The sequence below is a fragment of the Eublepharis macularius genome, chromosome 10 (assembly GCF_028583425.1).
Source record: "Eublepharis macularius isolate TG4126 chromosome 10, MPM_Emac_v1.0, whole genome shotgun sequence".
NCBI lineage: Eukaryota > Metazoa > Chordata > Lepidosauria > Squamata > Eublepharidae > Eublepharis > Eublepharis macularius.
In genome coordinates this window covers 57,576,560-57,592,338 of record NC_072799.1, presented here as the reverse complement: position 1 = coordinate 57,592,338, position 15,779 = coordinate 57,576,560, and the positions used below count along the sequence as shown (strand labels likewise).

Sequence of the window (15,779 nt, the reverse complement as noted above, 5' to 3'; positions counted from 1 at the left end):
GTCTGGCTTCCTGAACAGCGGCCGAACGCAACAAATGAGGCTTGCGTTGACCTGTTCGTTTGGAATGGGGACTCACGAACGGCCCGTTCGCGAACAGACAAACTGGCTGTTCGTGGTTTTTTTTCGTTTGTTTTGCTGTTTGTGCCCATGTCTAATAGGTTGTAGAAGACATCGTAGGAAACTGGAAAAAATTTCTAGTCTGTTCTTATAACAAGTGTTATCCTTGTAGATGGAGACTAAATAGCAAACAAGCAAATGCTTTTAAAACTATGAGTACTATGTGTAATTTTTATAAAAACCTGAAAGGCAAAGTAACTTATAATGAGAGCAAAAGAAGGTATTTGAAGTGTGCAATAAGTAGCATGGAGGTAATGTGAAGTTGTTTTTAATTAAAACAGCATAAGCTGAAGGGTTGCTGTTAAACTGATAAAGTTTGGCTAGATCTCTTGGTCCTCCTAAAATTCTTGTTGTAGATTAAAAATCTCATAAGTGAGACTATGATGTGTTCAGAATTTGGCAGATGAAATGGCTGGAGAACAAACAGTTCTGAAGTGGGTGTTGATCCACATGTACTGGCAACTACAATTTCAAGCTAGTACTAGAGGGTAAAGATAGAGAGGATAAAATAGAACCTTAAGATCATCCTAGTAATAAGCAACAAGGAAAGATGTGCACAGGGTTTGGAAGAAACGTTTTTTTGTGTGTCAGAGGCATGAAATTATGAATTCCAGGTATCAAGGTAAAGAATAAGCGAGCAGTAGTATAAAATGGTATGATAAAACCAACACAATATAGAAAGGATTAATATCTCAATCAAATACCAGAATTATGGAAAACATGAAAATTAGACTATATGTGATTTTGAAGGAAAAGGGGATAGCAGTAGCATAGTAGGTAGCAAGGAATAAATGAAGTCTGAAATTAAAAGTTTGAACTAGGATATAAGACTAGAGGCAATCCCAGTGCTAACAGCTTTATGCTTTTGGAAGTAAGGCTGAGACAAGGATGAAACTGACATTAGAGTTTGTGTTTCTGGTTTCTGCTTTTGTTAAATGTGTATAGGGATTGATGAACCATTACATATCAAGAGGAGGAAAGTAATAAAACCAGGCTTCATTCATAGTCCCTGGAAGAGTGCTTACATCAGACAGCACAGAATTGATACTAACTGGCGGCGAGGAGAACTTAAATCTCCTAAGGTAACCATCTTTGAACTAAGAATATTGTATAATAAATTAAATGTGAGCTCTCTTAGAATCCCAATGTTGACCCAAGATAATTAAATAATTTCTGACATTTAAGAATATTCTAAAGTTGTTCAAATAACTTGAGTAGATAGTCATCTTTTTTTGAGGTTTTCAATTAATGACAACAACATTCAATTTGTATACTGCCCTTCAGGATGACTTAACACCCACTCATAGTGGTTTACAAAGTATGTCATTATCCCCACAACAACAAACACCCTGTGAGGTGGGTGGTTAACTGGTTAACCAGTTTCTTACTTCACTTGGTAGTATATGTCATTATCTTAGTATTCTGCCAACGATACCCTCCAAATTCCATAAATGTATATGCTTAAACACCCTCTTACTTTACTAACATTCATTTACCAAAAAAATAGTTCTTGAGCTCAGTCTCTCTCACTCTGTAGTGTCACCAAAAAGTAGAACCAATGATTGGGTTATAGAGGACAACGCCTGCTTAATTATTAGTGATTGTCATTGAAAGGCAGAAAGTAACTGGGACAGTTAAAGGCAGAAGGAAGGTGAAAGAAGTAAGACATACAATCTTTTCCAGATACTAACAATTTGCACTATAGTCCAGTTATCTCTCCAAGGGATCTCTTTGCTTCATCCAAGTTAATAATTGTCTTTCAAATTGGGACATCAGTGTACCATTCCCCACTCCACCCCAAAACTTTGTAACTTGGAAATGCAATACATCTTAAGTACAGAGAACATTGCTTCTCTATCTTTCCTTGTGTTGGGGATTCCAGCAGCTTTCAAGCCCTTCTCCTCTCGTTAATCTATCACACTGACAGGCATTTTGCTAGTTACGCTTATAAAATTAAGTATTTTTTAATACACAAGAGCCAGGATCCAAGTAATTCATTCTGATGAGAAGTTGGTATCTTCTTTTATATTTTCAAAATAATTACCATTCTCTTACCGCAGGTAAACCAAATGTTAAGCATTGACATGAATTATTAGAATTCAGCATGTGGTAACAAACTTGGGTGTATCATTACATTACTGATAATTATCCAATAGCATTATGGTTAGTCATAGTTTTATGGAGAGGATCTTTTAGTTTTAATATCTTACAAAGTAAGCCCTAAGTAATTCAGATCATGAGACTTTTAATAAAGCCATATTGAAAAGCAGCACACTTTATTGTTTTCAAAACCACAAGATATCGCTTTAAGCTTGTTCTTGAGAGAAGAAAGATTTTCACCTGCTGCCTTAATGCTTCATAAAAATGAAATGCACTTTACGCTGTATATCATGGAATATCTTTAGGCTGTACAAATGGAATAACCGAACTATTGAACTTTCTGATGTGTAAATGGTTGTGCAGGATTTATTTTTTAGCCTTTTACTATCAATAGATTTGATTAAAAATTCCCAGCTGTTAAAGATAGTCTTTGCTCATATCATATGTATAATACAATCAACATTTCTGTATCCTTGTGCTGCTAAATACTATAGGCATTCTGTTTTGACATTGCTTGAGTGGTATACATTAGCTGAAAACCTTAAAGGTGTTAGTCTTGTACTTTGTACTGTTTCAATTAGTTTTCAGTTAAACATTTTGATACCAATTAAATATGTATTTAACCAATTAATAGTTTGGGTTTTAACCTGTTAAAAATTAACTAAATTGTTATAATGGAAAACCCTGACCGGAAAGAGTCTTACCAAGGTGGTACTTGATGGAAAGGAGAAAGGCATTCAGTGATTCAGTGCAACTGAAGGTATATTTTCCAAAAGCGACAGAGAAGCTCCAGGCCCAGCTCCTTGCCCTCTCCTTAGTATAATCCTGACCTGTACTCCTGGCCCTGTAAACTCCATTGGTAGGGTTCTCTTTCCATCTGTTCCCTTCTGCTCCCAGTCTCAGCAGTTTTGCCAGGCTGAGGCTAGGAGCTTGATTCTACTACAAACATACTTGCTTATTCTTCCTTCTGGTGACTGATATGGTCTCTTTATCCAAGCTAAAATAGAGCAAGTAGCAGTAATATAGAGTGGAATAGACTGGGCTGGGGGAAATCATACTAAAGGGCCATCTTATTGGGGGAAGGGGTAGTATTTGAAGATGTTAATAGATGGGAAGAGCACTTTGGTAAGAAATACAGGCTGCTAGAAGAAGGATGGCTGAATAAATGTTAAAATGGACCATGACACAGTTTGCCACTTAGCTACTCACCAAGGGTTAGATGCAATGGTACTTGTTTGGATCTTTTATAGCAAGGGGAAAATCAGGTATTAAAAATTGTTACCCAGCTGGTTGTGGTGGATGTGGAGATTGATGTTATAACTGACTTATGGCAACCCCTCGTGGGGTTTACGTGGCAAGAAACTAACAGAAGTGGTTTGCCATTACTTGCCTCTGCAACCCTGGTCTTTGTTGGATGTCATCCATCTAATTACTAACCAAGGCCGACCCTGTTTAGCTTCCAAGATCTGATGAAGATTGGGCTTGCCTAGGCTATCCAAGTCAGGGCAACCCCGTTGATTATTAGTGATAAATTAACCTGAGGCATGCTACCAGTCTGAAATGTCTATTCTCTTTCTGATGCCTTGGTTGATCATAACTATATGAAAGTTGTCTATAATCAGGTGCTCAAGGGTCACGACGACCATGTGATTACGTGTCTACAGTTCTGTGGTAATCGAATAGTTAGCGGCTCAGATGATAATACATTGAAGGTTTGGTCAGCAGTCACAGGAAAGGTAAGCCAAATACATTTTTGGTCTTCTAACGAAATTCACACTGAATGTGTTAGTAGAACATTTGAGTTAACTAGCTGATATTATTAGTTCTAGTTATATTGAGTTGCTAAAACTTCACTAGGAAAAATGTTTTTAAAAATCTAGTAAAATTATTTGGGCAAAGTTTTCTTTCTGTTTCAAAATAGTATTTGTCTATCTTTATATTTATACAAATGCAGTGTATATCATTGGTAATACCTCAGTGATTCCTTTGCAAACACTTTTTCCATGGTGGGCTAAATGTGAGGTTTGGAAATGTTTTTAATATTAGAATCTGACTTGAAAGAAAACCCATTTAGCACAATTCAGATTAACATAAGTTAGTTGATTATTACTACCTACTTCATAATATTACTTTAGGAGTGCCATCATAGTATACGATACCTTATGGAGTTTCACAGGCAAAATAGGCAGGTCCCTGTCCGCAAGAAGATCACAATTATGTATTATATTATATTATTTATTTATTCAATTTGTTGTCCACTCTCCCTGCAAGCAGGCTTAGAGCAGTTCACATCCAGTTAAAACAGTACAATATACACTATACACAATACAGTATTGACAATTAAAACTGGTAGCATTAAAAGAGCAGTTGCATATGCACAATCCACCATCAGCATATTTCACAATCCCGTATGTAATCACTGAGCCCATGGTGGCAAACAACAAATAAAAGCAGAACCAGGACAAGTGAGAGGTCAGAGAGGAGGCCTGCTTGCCTCTGCCACCAAAAGCATGGCAGAACATGTCTGTCTTGCAAGCAAGATAATCAAACAAATAATAGTGTACACAAGAGAAGACAGGAAAAGAGAGGAAACAGTAAGCAGAGGATGAGTATTAAGCAGATAAGCCAATTCAGACGGTTTTAGGGAAAAGATGTGCATTGCTGTTGTTTGTACTGGTTTAGATTGGGCATGTACCTTTGTGAGCCTGAGATTGCAATTAAGGTCCTACATCATCATCTAACAAAAATTGACTTACTGATATTAATGCTACCGGTCCCAATTCACAGGGCTGGCTGTAGTTTATTTTAATAAGATAGAAAGTTCTAGATAAGTGGATTTCTGCTTCAGAGTTTATTAACCTCTTGTCTGTCTTAATATTATATGATCTTCTACTCCCCCCTCACACACATGTTAACTTGAATGTTATGCTACACACATCATCGTATCAATTGTGTACTTATTTTGTTATGCTTTTTTGTAAATGCCTTGACTAGATTGTAACTCTTGGCCTGTGGAAAGATTGAAAATACCGCGAGTATATTACCATCAAGTTCTATACTTCCAGTTGAGTTTGTTTCCTTTCAGTATCAGGAGGATTTTACTGAAAGGGATCATGTAAAAAAAAATCTCAGCTAAATTTGCATTTCTAAATGAAGGTGGTGAAGGGAGATTGCTTTGTCTGGTTCTCCCATCCATAAATAAAATAGTCTAGTAGCAATAAAGCATAAGGTATCAGGACGTTTTAGTAGCCTGTTAATCATTTGAAGAATATCAGTATATGAATTAAGAATGAAGAGTGGTGTAAATTAATCAGTTTTGTCAATTATCTTTTTGGTCTGAATGGTAACCAAGACAAATGCTTGCTTTCAGTGTTTAAGAACGCTTGTTGGACATACAGGTGGAGTTTGGTCTTCTCAAATGAGGGACAACATAATAATCAGTGGGTCTACTGACCGAACTCTTAAAGTGTGGAATGCAGAGACTGGGGAGTGTATACACACATTATATGGACATACCTCCACTGTGCGTTGTATGCATCTCCATGAAAAAAGGTAAATCTTTGTTTCAACTATTGTAGAGTATCTTCAAGTATTCACTGAAATGCATAGACAATATGTAATCTATTGAATGTTATTGTAATAAAAGACTGTAATTGTGAGTCCCCAAAGCTTGTATACCAAGACAAGGAAAACAAGTTTCTAGAGCTTTTAAAGCCTTCAAAAGAGAACTGTTATGGTCACCATATCAGTCAATAGGAATAATTTAATTGTCCCATTTTATATGCAGTGCTGCTTAGATAGCAGTCTAAATTTCTGTAGTAGATACAATTAGAATTACCTGAAATTAATTGCAACTTTTGTTGTTGTTTCCCGTTTCCTTTCTTCCTAGAGTTGTTAGTGGATCTCGAGATGCCACCCTGAGAGTTTGGGACATAGAGACAGGCCAGTGTTTACATGTTCTGATGGGTCACGTAGCTGCGGTCCGGTGTGTACAATATGATGGAAGGAGGGTTGTTAGTGGAGCATATGATTTTATGGTGAAGGTATGGGATCCAGAAACTGAAACCTGTCTACACACCTTGCAAGGCCATACTAACAGAGTGTATTCATTACAGGTAAGCATTTTTCATCTCATGTGATAAACTTACTTCAATATCCCACTGGTGGTTATAGATGCCTAGCTGAATATCTGCCAAGCAGCTAGTTTAATGGGAGCATACAGATTACAGTTCAATGAAATGTATATACCCTAGATTTCCTTTTCTCTTCCATCCCATGCCCCTCTGTTTTTCTCAATTGCTTAATAAACTTCAACGAACATGGTAAATGACCAGATTTGCCAGATATCTTTGTTTAGGTTGAAGAAATGGTCAGTGTAATGACTACATGATTCTTATTAATTGATTTTATTTCATTCATTTATAATCCTTTTCATATTTTGTCCAAACACATATAAAAAGTGGCTTACAATAAAGTCTATGGTCTAAAACCATGCAATAATTAAATGAATTAAATGTAGGAGCACTTGATGTGTTCCATAGAGTTGCAGTATGCAGTACAAAAAGCAGGGAAAGACGAATGCTGTGTCAGACACTCATACTTCCTCTTTCTCGGTTTCTTATGTATCATGGAACATTTTGTTGCCCTTAAGTTTTATTACAATGGAGTGATGATTTCCACTGATCTCTCTCCCAGTGAGCCCTCAACATTTTGTTCCTGGCATCAGCATGCTCTCAGGAACATTATAGCCAGTGGAGGGTGGGTCATTTTGGCAGAAATTGCCTGCGCTAAAGAAAATGTAAGTGCCCTTACAATGCAATCCTAAGAAGAGTTACTTCAGTCTAAGCCCATTGATTTAGATTGGAGTAACTCTGCTTAGGATTGTACTGTTAATTTCGGATTTAGATTTGAGTAACTCTGTTTAGAATTGTACTGTTAATTTCGGAAAAGATACAAGCCACTATGCAGGCTTAGGCTTTTGGGTCCTAAAAGGTTTTACAGATGAAACCTACATCCTTTCCATGTATATTGACTAGCATTAATTGAAATTAGGACATGAGTGATGGTAAAAATTGGTGTACGAAGCTTTGATTTCATTGTCCATCTTCTGTGCAGTGCCACATGGGACTGCGCACGCACATGCCTGCTGATATGGCAAGGGGGCGTTCGCCATTAGGGGGCATTCGCCTACCCAGTGCGCATGCACGGCGTTTCCTGCTGAACACGTCACCAGAAGGCAGCACCCCCTCCACCCTCAGTTCGTTCTTCGCTGCCGGCTAGGAAGGTTCACGCTTTTCGTCCACTTCATTCTGAAAGTGAAAGGAAAATAAAGATGTGTTAAAATGGCTGATAAAGCTTTATTTAAATGCTGTTCTACTTGTGCTACTAAAATGACCAGAATGGATAGCCATTCTGTCTGTCTGGAGTGCTCTGGAGAACTGAGAGTGGAGGGGGCGCCGCCTCCTGGTGGTGTGTTCAGTGGGAAATGCTGCGCATGCACACTGGGTAAGCAAGTGCTCCCCAAGTGGAGTTTAACTTTGAAACCTTGCCGTATTAACAGGCCTGCACATGCACAGTCCCATGTGTGCCTGCACAGAAGACATCAATGAACAACAGTTACAGTAAATGCAACTCTATTTTCTTCAAGATCCTTTTGGGTCAACAAATTATTCAAAACTAGTGGAAGAGAAAAGAGAATATTTTTAATGTTATGTTCTGACAGATGCAAGAACAAGGATTTGTTTGAGATAATGGAAGAGCTTTATCCTAGCCCAGTGGTAGAGCCACATCAATCTCTGGTGTCTTCATTTAAAGTGGTCTTGAATAGCAGAGTTGGAAAAGATGTTTGTCTGAAATTTTGAAAAGCTGCTGCTAATCAGAGTTGATGTTATCGAGATGGACCCATGGTCTTACTCAGTGGAAAGCAATTTCATATGTTTACCTTCATTTTAATAAATAGTATGAAGAATACTTGATAGTAAGGAGTTCCCACTGGTAAATTAATCTAGCCCAGCACCATCATTAGTTTTAAATTCAGGTGTATTGTCTTATCTTAACCATCAGCGCACTATTATCACCTGGTTCTGATAGAGAATTTAAATAGAATAATAATTAATTAAATTTAAGAGATGTCAGAACTCATGATTCAGAGTGTTGGACTAGAATCTGGGAGACCCGGGTTTGAATCCCTGCTCTGCCATGGAAGCTGACTTTGATCCAGTCACACACTTTCAGCCTAACCTGCCTCACACAGTTGTTGTAAGGATAAAATGGAGGAGAGGAGAATGATCTAAGCCACTTTGTCCCCCTTCTGGAGAAAGGTGGGGTATAAATGAAGTTAAATAAATAAATAAAAACCTTGTACATTGCAAGAACCACTAAATAAACCTACAAACTTTGGATGTTGACTGCACATGAATGCCAAGTTTAATGTTTTCATTAATACACACAGAAAGGAGAGAGCTGGATATTTGGATGGTTTGTGTGGCAGCATGTCTTTCAAACTCAGTTTGTTGGTGCATGGGGAAGATTTTAATCAGTGATTATAAAGTTTTAGTTGATTAATGTACAGACTAAACTAAAAGAAGCTTGCATCCAATAATGTTCATCAGTTCGTCGTTTTAAAAGTCTTAATATGTTAGTATGCTTCGTAACAGTGTTTTCAATTGGTCCTCTTCTTGCCAATAAAAGCAGTGGGATATATAAAGATGTGGATCATCTTCCTGATATAAGAAAACATAACATTCATAACCTTGGTACAGCTGTTAGGCTAACCCTGACTGCTTGTTCCAAATTTGAGTCCCAAGTATATATGGATAAGAAAAAAAAATGGGCATCACAGTTTTAGGAAGCTGTAATTAACTTGAGACAGTCCTTCTCTGTTTGAAAATGCTTGCAACATGATTTAATCCAAGGTAGAGTCTAGTCAGCAACAAATCTCTAGGCACTATTATTTAGGAAATATAGAGAGAGAAAATGCATAGTATCACCAATTCTTATCGCAGTATTGCAGTATACTTGAAGTAAATCCCATTAATTGCAATAACTGTGTTTGTGATTGCAGCTTTAATCATTTGATAAAATTCTAATAATGAATAATTAAATGTTAATATAGTTCACTCTTTCCTCTTAGTTCGATGGTATCCATGTGGTGAGTGGGTCTCTTGACACTTCAATCCGAGTTTGGGATGTTGAAACAGGAAATTGCATACACACATTAACAGGCCACCAGTCATTAACTAGTGGAATGGAACTCAAGGACAATATTCTTGTCTCGGGGAATGCAGATTCCACAGTCAAAATCTGGGATATCAAAACAGGACAGTGTTTACAGACATTGCAAGGTGAGTTTTTTGTAGCCTTACGTTACTAACTCCAAAACGTTCAAAGACCAGCGCAATACTAATGATTGTACATGTTGGAAAAATTGGTTTAAATTCAGAACATATGTGCAGTCAGAGTACTTGAAATATACTGGTTCACTAACAAAGTGATGAGTATTGAAGGTGTCCTTCTGACATGCCCCATCTCTCTCCTCACTCAGTTCTCTTCATGTATCTCCCCTCTTTGGGTGCTGTTAGTTGATCTGCTATGATGCTGCAGTGAGTTAGCATTGAAAAGGCTGTAATTGCCTCTCTTATCAGTCATTCATTATGCTGTAATATGTTAAAACCTGAGACCAAAGGGCCGTGGACATTGTATGTGAAATGAAACCTGCTCTTCTTCTTTGTGGTCTCTGCATCACACAAATGGGCTCTGGGCTTAGGCAGAGCCTGAATTCTGAACCTTCTAAAGCGAAGCTGTTTGGTGTAAAACCATCTCCTCTTTTCCAAGCCTGCTCTCACTACATATGCCCCCACACAGCAGCAGCATTGGATTTGGGGGACTTCTCTGAGTTTTTCTCCATGAATTATTTTATCTTCGTCACTCTCATCCTTAGAATATTGTGCTGAATAATCCCCCGACCTTATCATCCTTAGGAGGGTTTTTTTCTCCCTCAGCCGACTTTGATAATGTAGAGCAAAGCAGGCAACGTTCATGTGGTGCTGAGAACATAGAGACAAGTTGCCTTCCAGTAACCAGGCATATCCAGTGCAGTCTCTCTCTTGAGCAAAAGCCGTAACATTGATTCATGCATCTGTTGTCAAACATTTATAAGGCAAGCTTTCATACATACTTCTCTGGGTTCAGGGCCACTTTCTGGGAATGGCCTTTAAGTGCTTTGGACTCTATGGCAGAGGCTTCCACTGGTACCTTATGCTTTTCCAGTCCTTTCCAGTATTCTACTGACTTTCAGTGTAAGGAGATGCTTTTCTGCAGTCTTAGAAGCCCATACCCTCCAAGCTACAGTTCAGCTCTTAGTGTTCAATATCTACAGGACCTTCTGAAAAGAGGCTTTGACTCCATTCCTCCCCTCATCCTTCCTGTTGCACTATGTCTTTGCTAGCATATCTCCATGCCTAAGGCTATTAATAACAATGCAGAAGAGTCCACGTTATCAACGTGGCTAGAATATGAAATACAGAATATGAAATACAGTTTGCTTCTCTTTCTCTTACCAGAGTGTTCAAGCATACTTCTCCTAGAGGTCTACTCCCCCCTGAAGAAAGGGGCAATATAGGAGGTACCAGCCTACCAAAGAAGAGACGTGTTCTGTTCTCAGTACTTTGGCTTTCTGAAGAAAGATGGAGGACTTTGACTTGTTCTGGGCCTCAGGGATGAACACCTACATGGATATTCAGAAGAGTGTCCCTGTAGACGGTTCCTCTTCTGATACCAGAACTTAGCTTGCCTCTATCTACTTCAAGGATGTGTATTTCCCCATGAATTCATCCCCAGTAAAGTACATTTCTTAGTTTATGAGAAGTGCATGGCAATTGTTGCAGTACACATCAGGCAACAGGGTATTACCATCTTTCCCTACATAAATGACTGGCTTATTTGCAGCTCTGCCTTATCTCACCCCTCTCTACTGTATATGTATCACTCTCTGTCTCCTAACTACCAGGGCCTATGTGTCAATGGTCAGAACTTCCACCCCCATCCTATCAGAAGTCTGCACTCAGCTTTAATTGGTGAGTCTGCACTCACCATCTGTTTTTGTATGGCAGAATGTTAGTGCCTTCTGGAGTGCTTCATGCTCTTTTGCCTCCCCCTGCCTCAGTTGCCACCCAAGAGGTTAATAAAACAACCCTTATTATGATAATGCTGAGATTTGCCAGCAAGTTACTTGGATACCATTCCAGCTACTCAGTCTTAACAGTGACCTTCCAGCAAATTTTGTTGCCAAGCAGGGTCCTGTGTTACAGGTTTTCAAATGAACTTGCATATCCAGAATTGTTTAGGGTCTTGCAGCATTTCTCTGAGAACAAACCAGTCATTTTTGATGCTTCTAAGGTGAGATATTCATTAGAACTGGAAATCTCCTACTTGTCAGGATAAAGTTAGCATTGCCTCAGGCAGACTTAGTCAACCTATGTTCTAGAAGTGTGTGGTCTCACTTAAAATTCTGGAGAACAGAAACGGTAACATATTAAAGCTTAAAAGAAGAAGTGCAGCAAACAGTGTATGCTGCCATAATCAAACATTTTAATGATGATTGTTCCATCTCTTTGTTCTTTGGCACCATATTTTTATGAACTGACTGTTATCAGTCAATGTGCATTATAGTATTAAAAGTGTTTGCTGTTAGAGAAAGCAAGCTTAGACAGCTAGAAATTTGGTCAGGATTATTAAACAAACCATAATAATATACAGAGATTCAATCGTTATAACAGGTACTCGCTATCTTTATTTAGGAGTCACTGAGACATTCCTGTGCCCAGAGGTTAATTGGGTGAAGATAAGAAAGCACTGTCTGTTCTTATAAATCAAGAAGAATCACAAAGTATAGGTGGTGTTTAAAATGTGAAGAATGTGGGAAGGAAACAAAAGATTTTAGAGCTCCATTTAATAAGTACAGTGTAGGTATATGGGCATACAAACATAGACACATGTTTCTTCCCAAAGAAAAACATTTTGAGCATTTATAAACAAATCCATGTTTCACTAGTAATATTTTATCAAAATGTATTTTGTGCTGACTTTTATACACTAGTTCTTATGGAACAATCAAAACTTTTAAAGTGTGATTGCTCCATCAAGGCTCAATTAAATACAATTTGCTTACTACTTAAACTTGAATCCTTTAAAAGATTTGAATATTTGTGCAATTTAAGGGGAAAATGTCTTTAGGAAGGAAGACATTCAAATAGGAATCCAGGCTATCTCTAAACCCTGCATGTGTTGATAACCTTGCAGCAGCTACATGTTTGTTCTTTCTTTCCATCTCTGTCACTGAGTGACAGAAGAAAGCTTCCAAGGTGATGCCTCTTTTTTTCAGATGTGGAACCAGTATGAGTGGCTTTGGACATGATAAATGGAGCACAGCCACCCAAATGCTTGGTCTCTAACACGGCACGTATACCTTTCCTGGGCAATGATCCCTCAAATAAGACGAACAAGCATCAGTTGCCTGTTATCTAAACAAGCTATTCTGTAATGACTGCTGGATTCTTCTTTTTTCTGGCCCAACAGAGACAGAACAATCAGAATGGCATCATTGTGTTCTCCCAGGCAGGCAGCTCTGCCAATCTCTATTTCCTTTTCTCTTTCCCTCTTTCTATGAGAGACGCAGAGAAGAAAGCACACACATCTACTGTATTGTGTTACATTTCTCTAGCTGGAGAAAGATCACTAGTTTCTGCACTCTCAATACCTTAAGAGGAAAGTGAATTTAGCCATAATAGTGCTTGTGCTGTGTTGGCAAAAAGCACTGTGGCTGCCACCAGTCTCAGTTTTGAAGGACCAGGGCAGGCTCTTTGGTGGTGAATGTGTAAGCCTCACTGGTAGCAGAGTGGCAAGAAGGCGAAGCATAGTTTGCTACTTAGGTTGCTGCCTCACTCTGGCTCTGAAGAACTCTACTTTTTTTATGCTGTCTGAGCATGTTGTTAAAAGCCACATTTAAACATCACAAATTAAAGCTTATTGAATGACTTAGCAGCCTAGCAGCTGCTGGTCTTTCCCAAGTATTAAGAATAGTTGGGCTGCTTCGTTCTGCCTAGATCAATTTATTTTTGTTTCTTGCTAAATCATTCCCTCACTTAATGCTTCTCTGTGTAGCAAGTGTTTTGGGAGTGTTGAGCATGTCATTGGCTTTATTAGCCATTAGCAAATTGCATGGTTTTCTGTTTCTAAGTGTTCTGTTTAACAATTTTAGTTCTATAGATGTATAAGAATAAGATGTAAATAAAAATCTGGCTTTCAGTTCTATAGCCAGTGATATTGCATTATATTTACAGTTTTGTTGCTGTTATTGTTTGCTCCAGGTCCCAACAAGCATCAAAGTGCTGTGACTTGTTTACAGTTCAACAAGAACTTTGTAATTACCAGCTCAGATGATGGGACTGTGAAACTGTGGGACTTGAAAACGGGTGAATTTATCCGAAATCTAGTTACATTGGAAAGTGGAGGGAGTGGAGGTGTTGTATGGCGGATCAGAGCCTCCAACACGAAGCTAGTATGTGCAGTTGGAAGCCGGAATGGAACTGAGGAAACCAAGCTGCTGGTGTTGGACTTTGATGTGGATATAAAGTGAAGCTTGAAAGATTATTTTGTCCAGAAATGCAAACATTGTTCTGTCCTCCCCTCCCTCCCTCCCTCTGCAAAAAGGAAAAAAAATCTTGTCCTTTGGTGGTGCAGGATGTTGGCTTGGGGCAACAGATCCTTAAAGACCTACAGGCTACTAAGGAAGGAGAAGACAAAAAGATGACAAACTGTAACTGACAAGAGAGGCATTTGCTGTCTCCTTACATCAAAGGCTTCACTTTTGAATGGGGGGGCAGCTTTGCAAAAGATGACTTTCTAAATCAGCCAGGTGCAATTATCCCCCTTCCCCCCCCCCCAGTGCTCATTGAGCATGGTGGAGATTGAAAAAATTGTTACAATTCAACCCTGTTCTTTTACTACAGAAATCTAGAAAGGAGCTTCATACCTCCAACATCAGTTACTGATTGTCTTTCAAGCAAGAGAGTGTCTGTGACCACGAAGAGTCCTCTCCATGTGTGGAACAGCTAAAAATCTTACTGTGAATTGTTTTTTGTACAGTTTTACAGCTTTTTTTATTTTGCCAACCATTGCCAATGTCAATCACAGTATTAGCCTCTGTTGATCTATTTACTGTTGCTTCCATCTACGCTCTTCAATGCATACGTTGCTCTGAGGTGGCGAGTGGTCCAGGGTGTTCTAAGGATTCTTCAGATGGAGTTAATACATGATGCTGGTGCTAGAAGTAGGTCTTCAACTATGGGATTGTTGTCCCACCCCTGTACTGTATTCCCAGTGGCCAAACTTATTTATGCTGCTAAATGAAAGAAGAAGAAAAAGCAAATTATTTTTATTTTTTTTTCTGCTGTGACGTTTTAGTCCCAGACTGAATTCCAAATTTGCTCTAGTTTGGTTACGGAGAAAAAAAAGACTTCTTTTTGCCACTGAAACTTGAGCCAACTGTGCCTCTAAGAGGCTGAGAGTGGAAGAGTTTCAGAAAATTTAGAGTGAAGTTTGCTTGCAAGTAATGAATTGAGAGTGTGTGCAAAGCTTATTTTCTTTTCCTGGGCAAAAATTAAAACACATTCCTTAGAACAAAGCTCTTGTAGCCTGTTCTGTGGGGAAACGTTTCTTTGTGAGGGCTGTGGTGAATGGAATAAACAGACATAATGAAACTGACAAGATATTTTTTAAAAAATACAAAAATGAAAATAAAATTGCTGGTCAGTCTTAGTGTTTTACAGAATTTGAAAAGAAATAACTGTTACAGTTTTATGGCAGTGAAAAACTGACAGAGTGGAAATGCTTTGGTTTTTGTGGTAAAGTTGTCACACAAAAAAAAGAATGAAAATGTCACGTGGTTTGCCTCATTCTCCAAGAGCCACAACTCCAGCTGAACTGTGAAAGTGGTTTAACACTGTATCCTAGGCGATCTCCCCCCTCCCTTTTTGGTTTATTTATAGTCTGATTTTTTTATTTTAAGAAATCGGATTTCAGTTTGTTAATTTTAGTTATGTAACAACCTGACAGGATGGAGGAAAACAACCTTTAAAGGGATTGTGTCTATGATTTGATTCACTTAGAAATTTTATTTTCTTATAACTTAAGTGCAATAAAATGTGTTTTTTCATGTTAATATGTCTTTTTCTTTCAGTAACTTTACACATTTTAATGTTTCTTTCAGTAACGTTACACACTTTAATGTTAGAGTATTAGTATATTAAATTTAAAGCTAGAGAAGGATTGAGCATAGGATTTGAGAAGATCGTAACATTTTAAACAAGCTTTTTATTTTATAGGGAGGCAGTGTAATAAACAGATGCTCAAAGTCTTTTAAGTTTTTTTACTTTATGCAACATAGTTTTAGGAACTCTTATTTAAGAACCTATGTGGAAAACGGTTTCAGAGCAGCTGTTTGAGTTTTCCTGGGGGATGGTGCTTTCAGTTTATTATGTTGTCGTCAGTAGATGAAGCAGCTA

General features: G+C 38.2%; 1 protein-coding gene across 4 annotated transcripts in view; it reads left to right on the top strand.

The window, feature by feature from the left end:
• Positions 1–15,436, top strand: part of FBXW7 (F-box and WD repeat domain containing 7) — a 186,023-nt gene extending 170,587 nt beyond the window's left edge. For all 4 annotated transcript variants that reach the window (XM_054990492.1, XM_054990491.1, XM_054990493.1 and 1 more), the window contains 6 exons: positions 1,063–1,199; positions 3,840–3,953; positions 5,588–5,769; positions 6,107–6,332; positions 9,350–9,560; positions 13,584–15,436. In XM_054990492.1, coding sequence (XP_054846467.1) covers positions 1,063–1,199; positions 3,840–3,953; positions 5,588–5,769; positions 6,107–6,332; positions 9,350–9,560; positions 13,584–13,852 — 1,139 coding nt within the window. In that variant the 3' untranslated portion in view covers positions 13,853–15,436. The remainder of the gene's footprint in view (positions 1–1,062; positions 1,200–3,839; positions 3,954–5,587; positions 5,770–6,106; positions 6,333–9,349; positions 9,561–13,583) is intronic.
• The last annotated feature ends 343 nt before the right edge of the window (positions 15,437–15,779 follow it).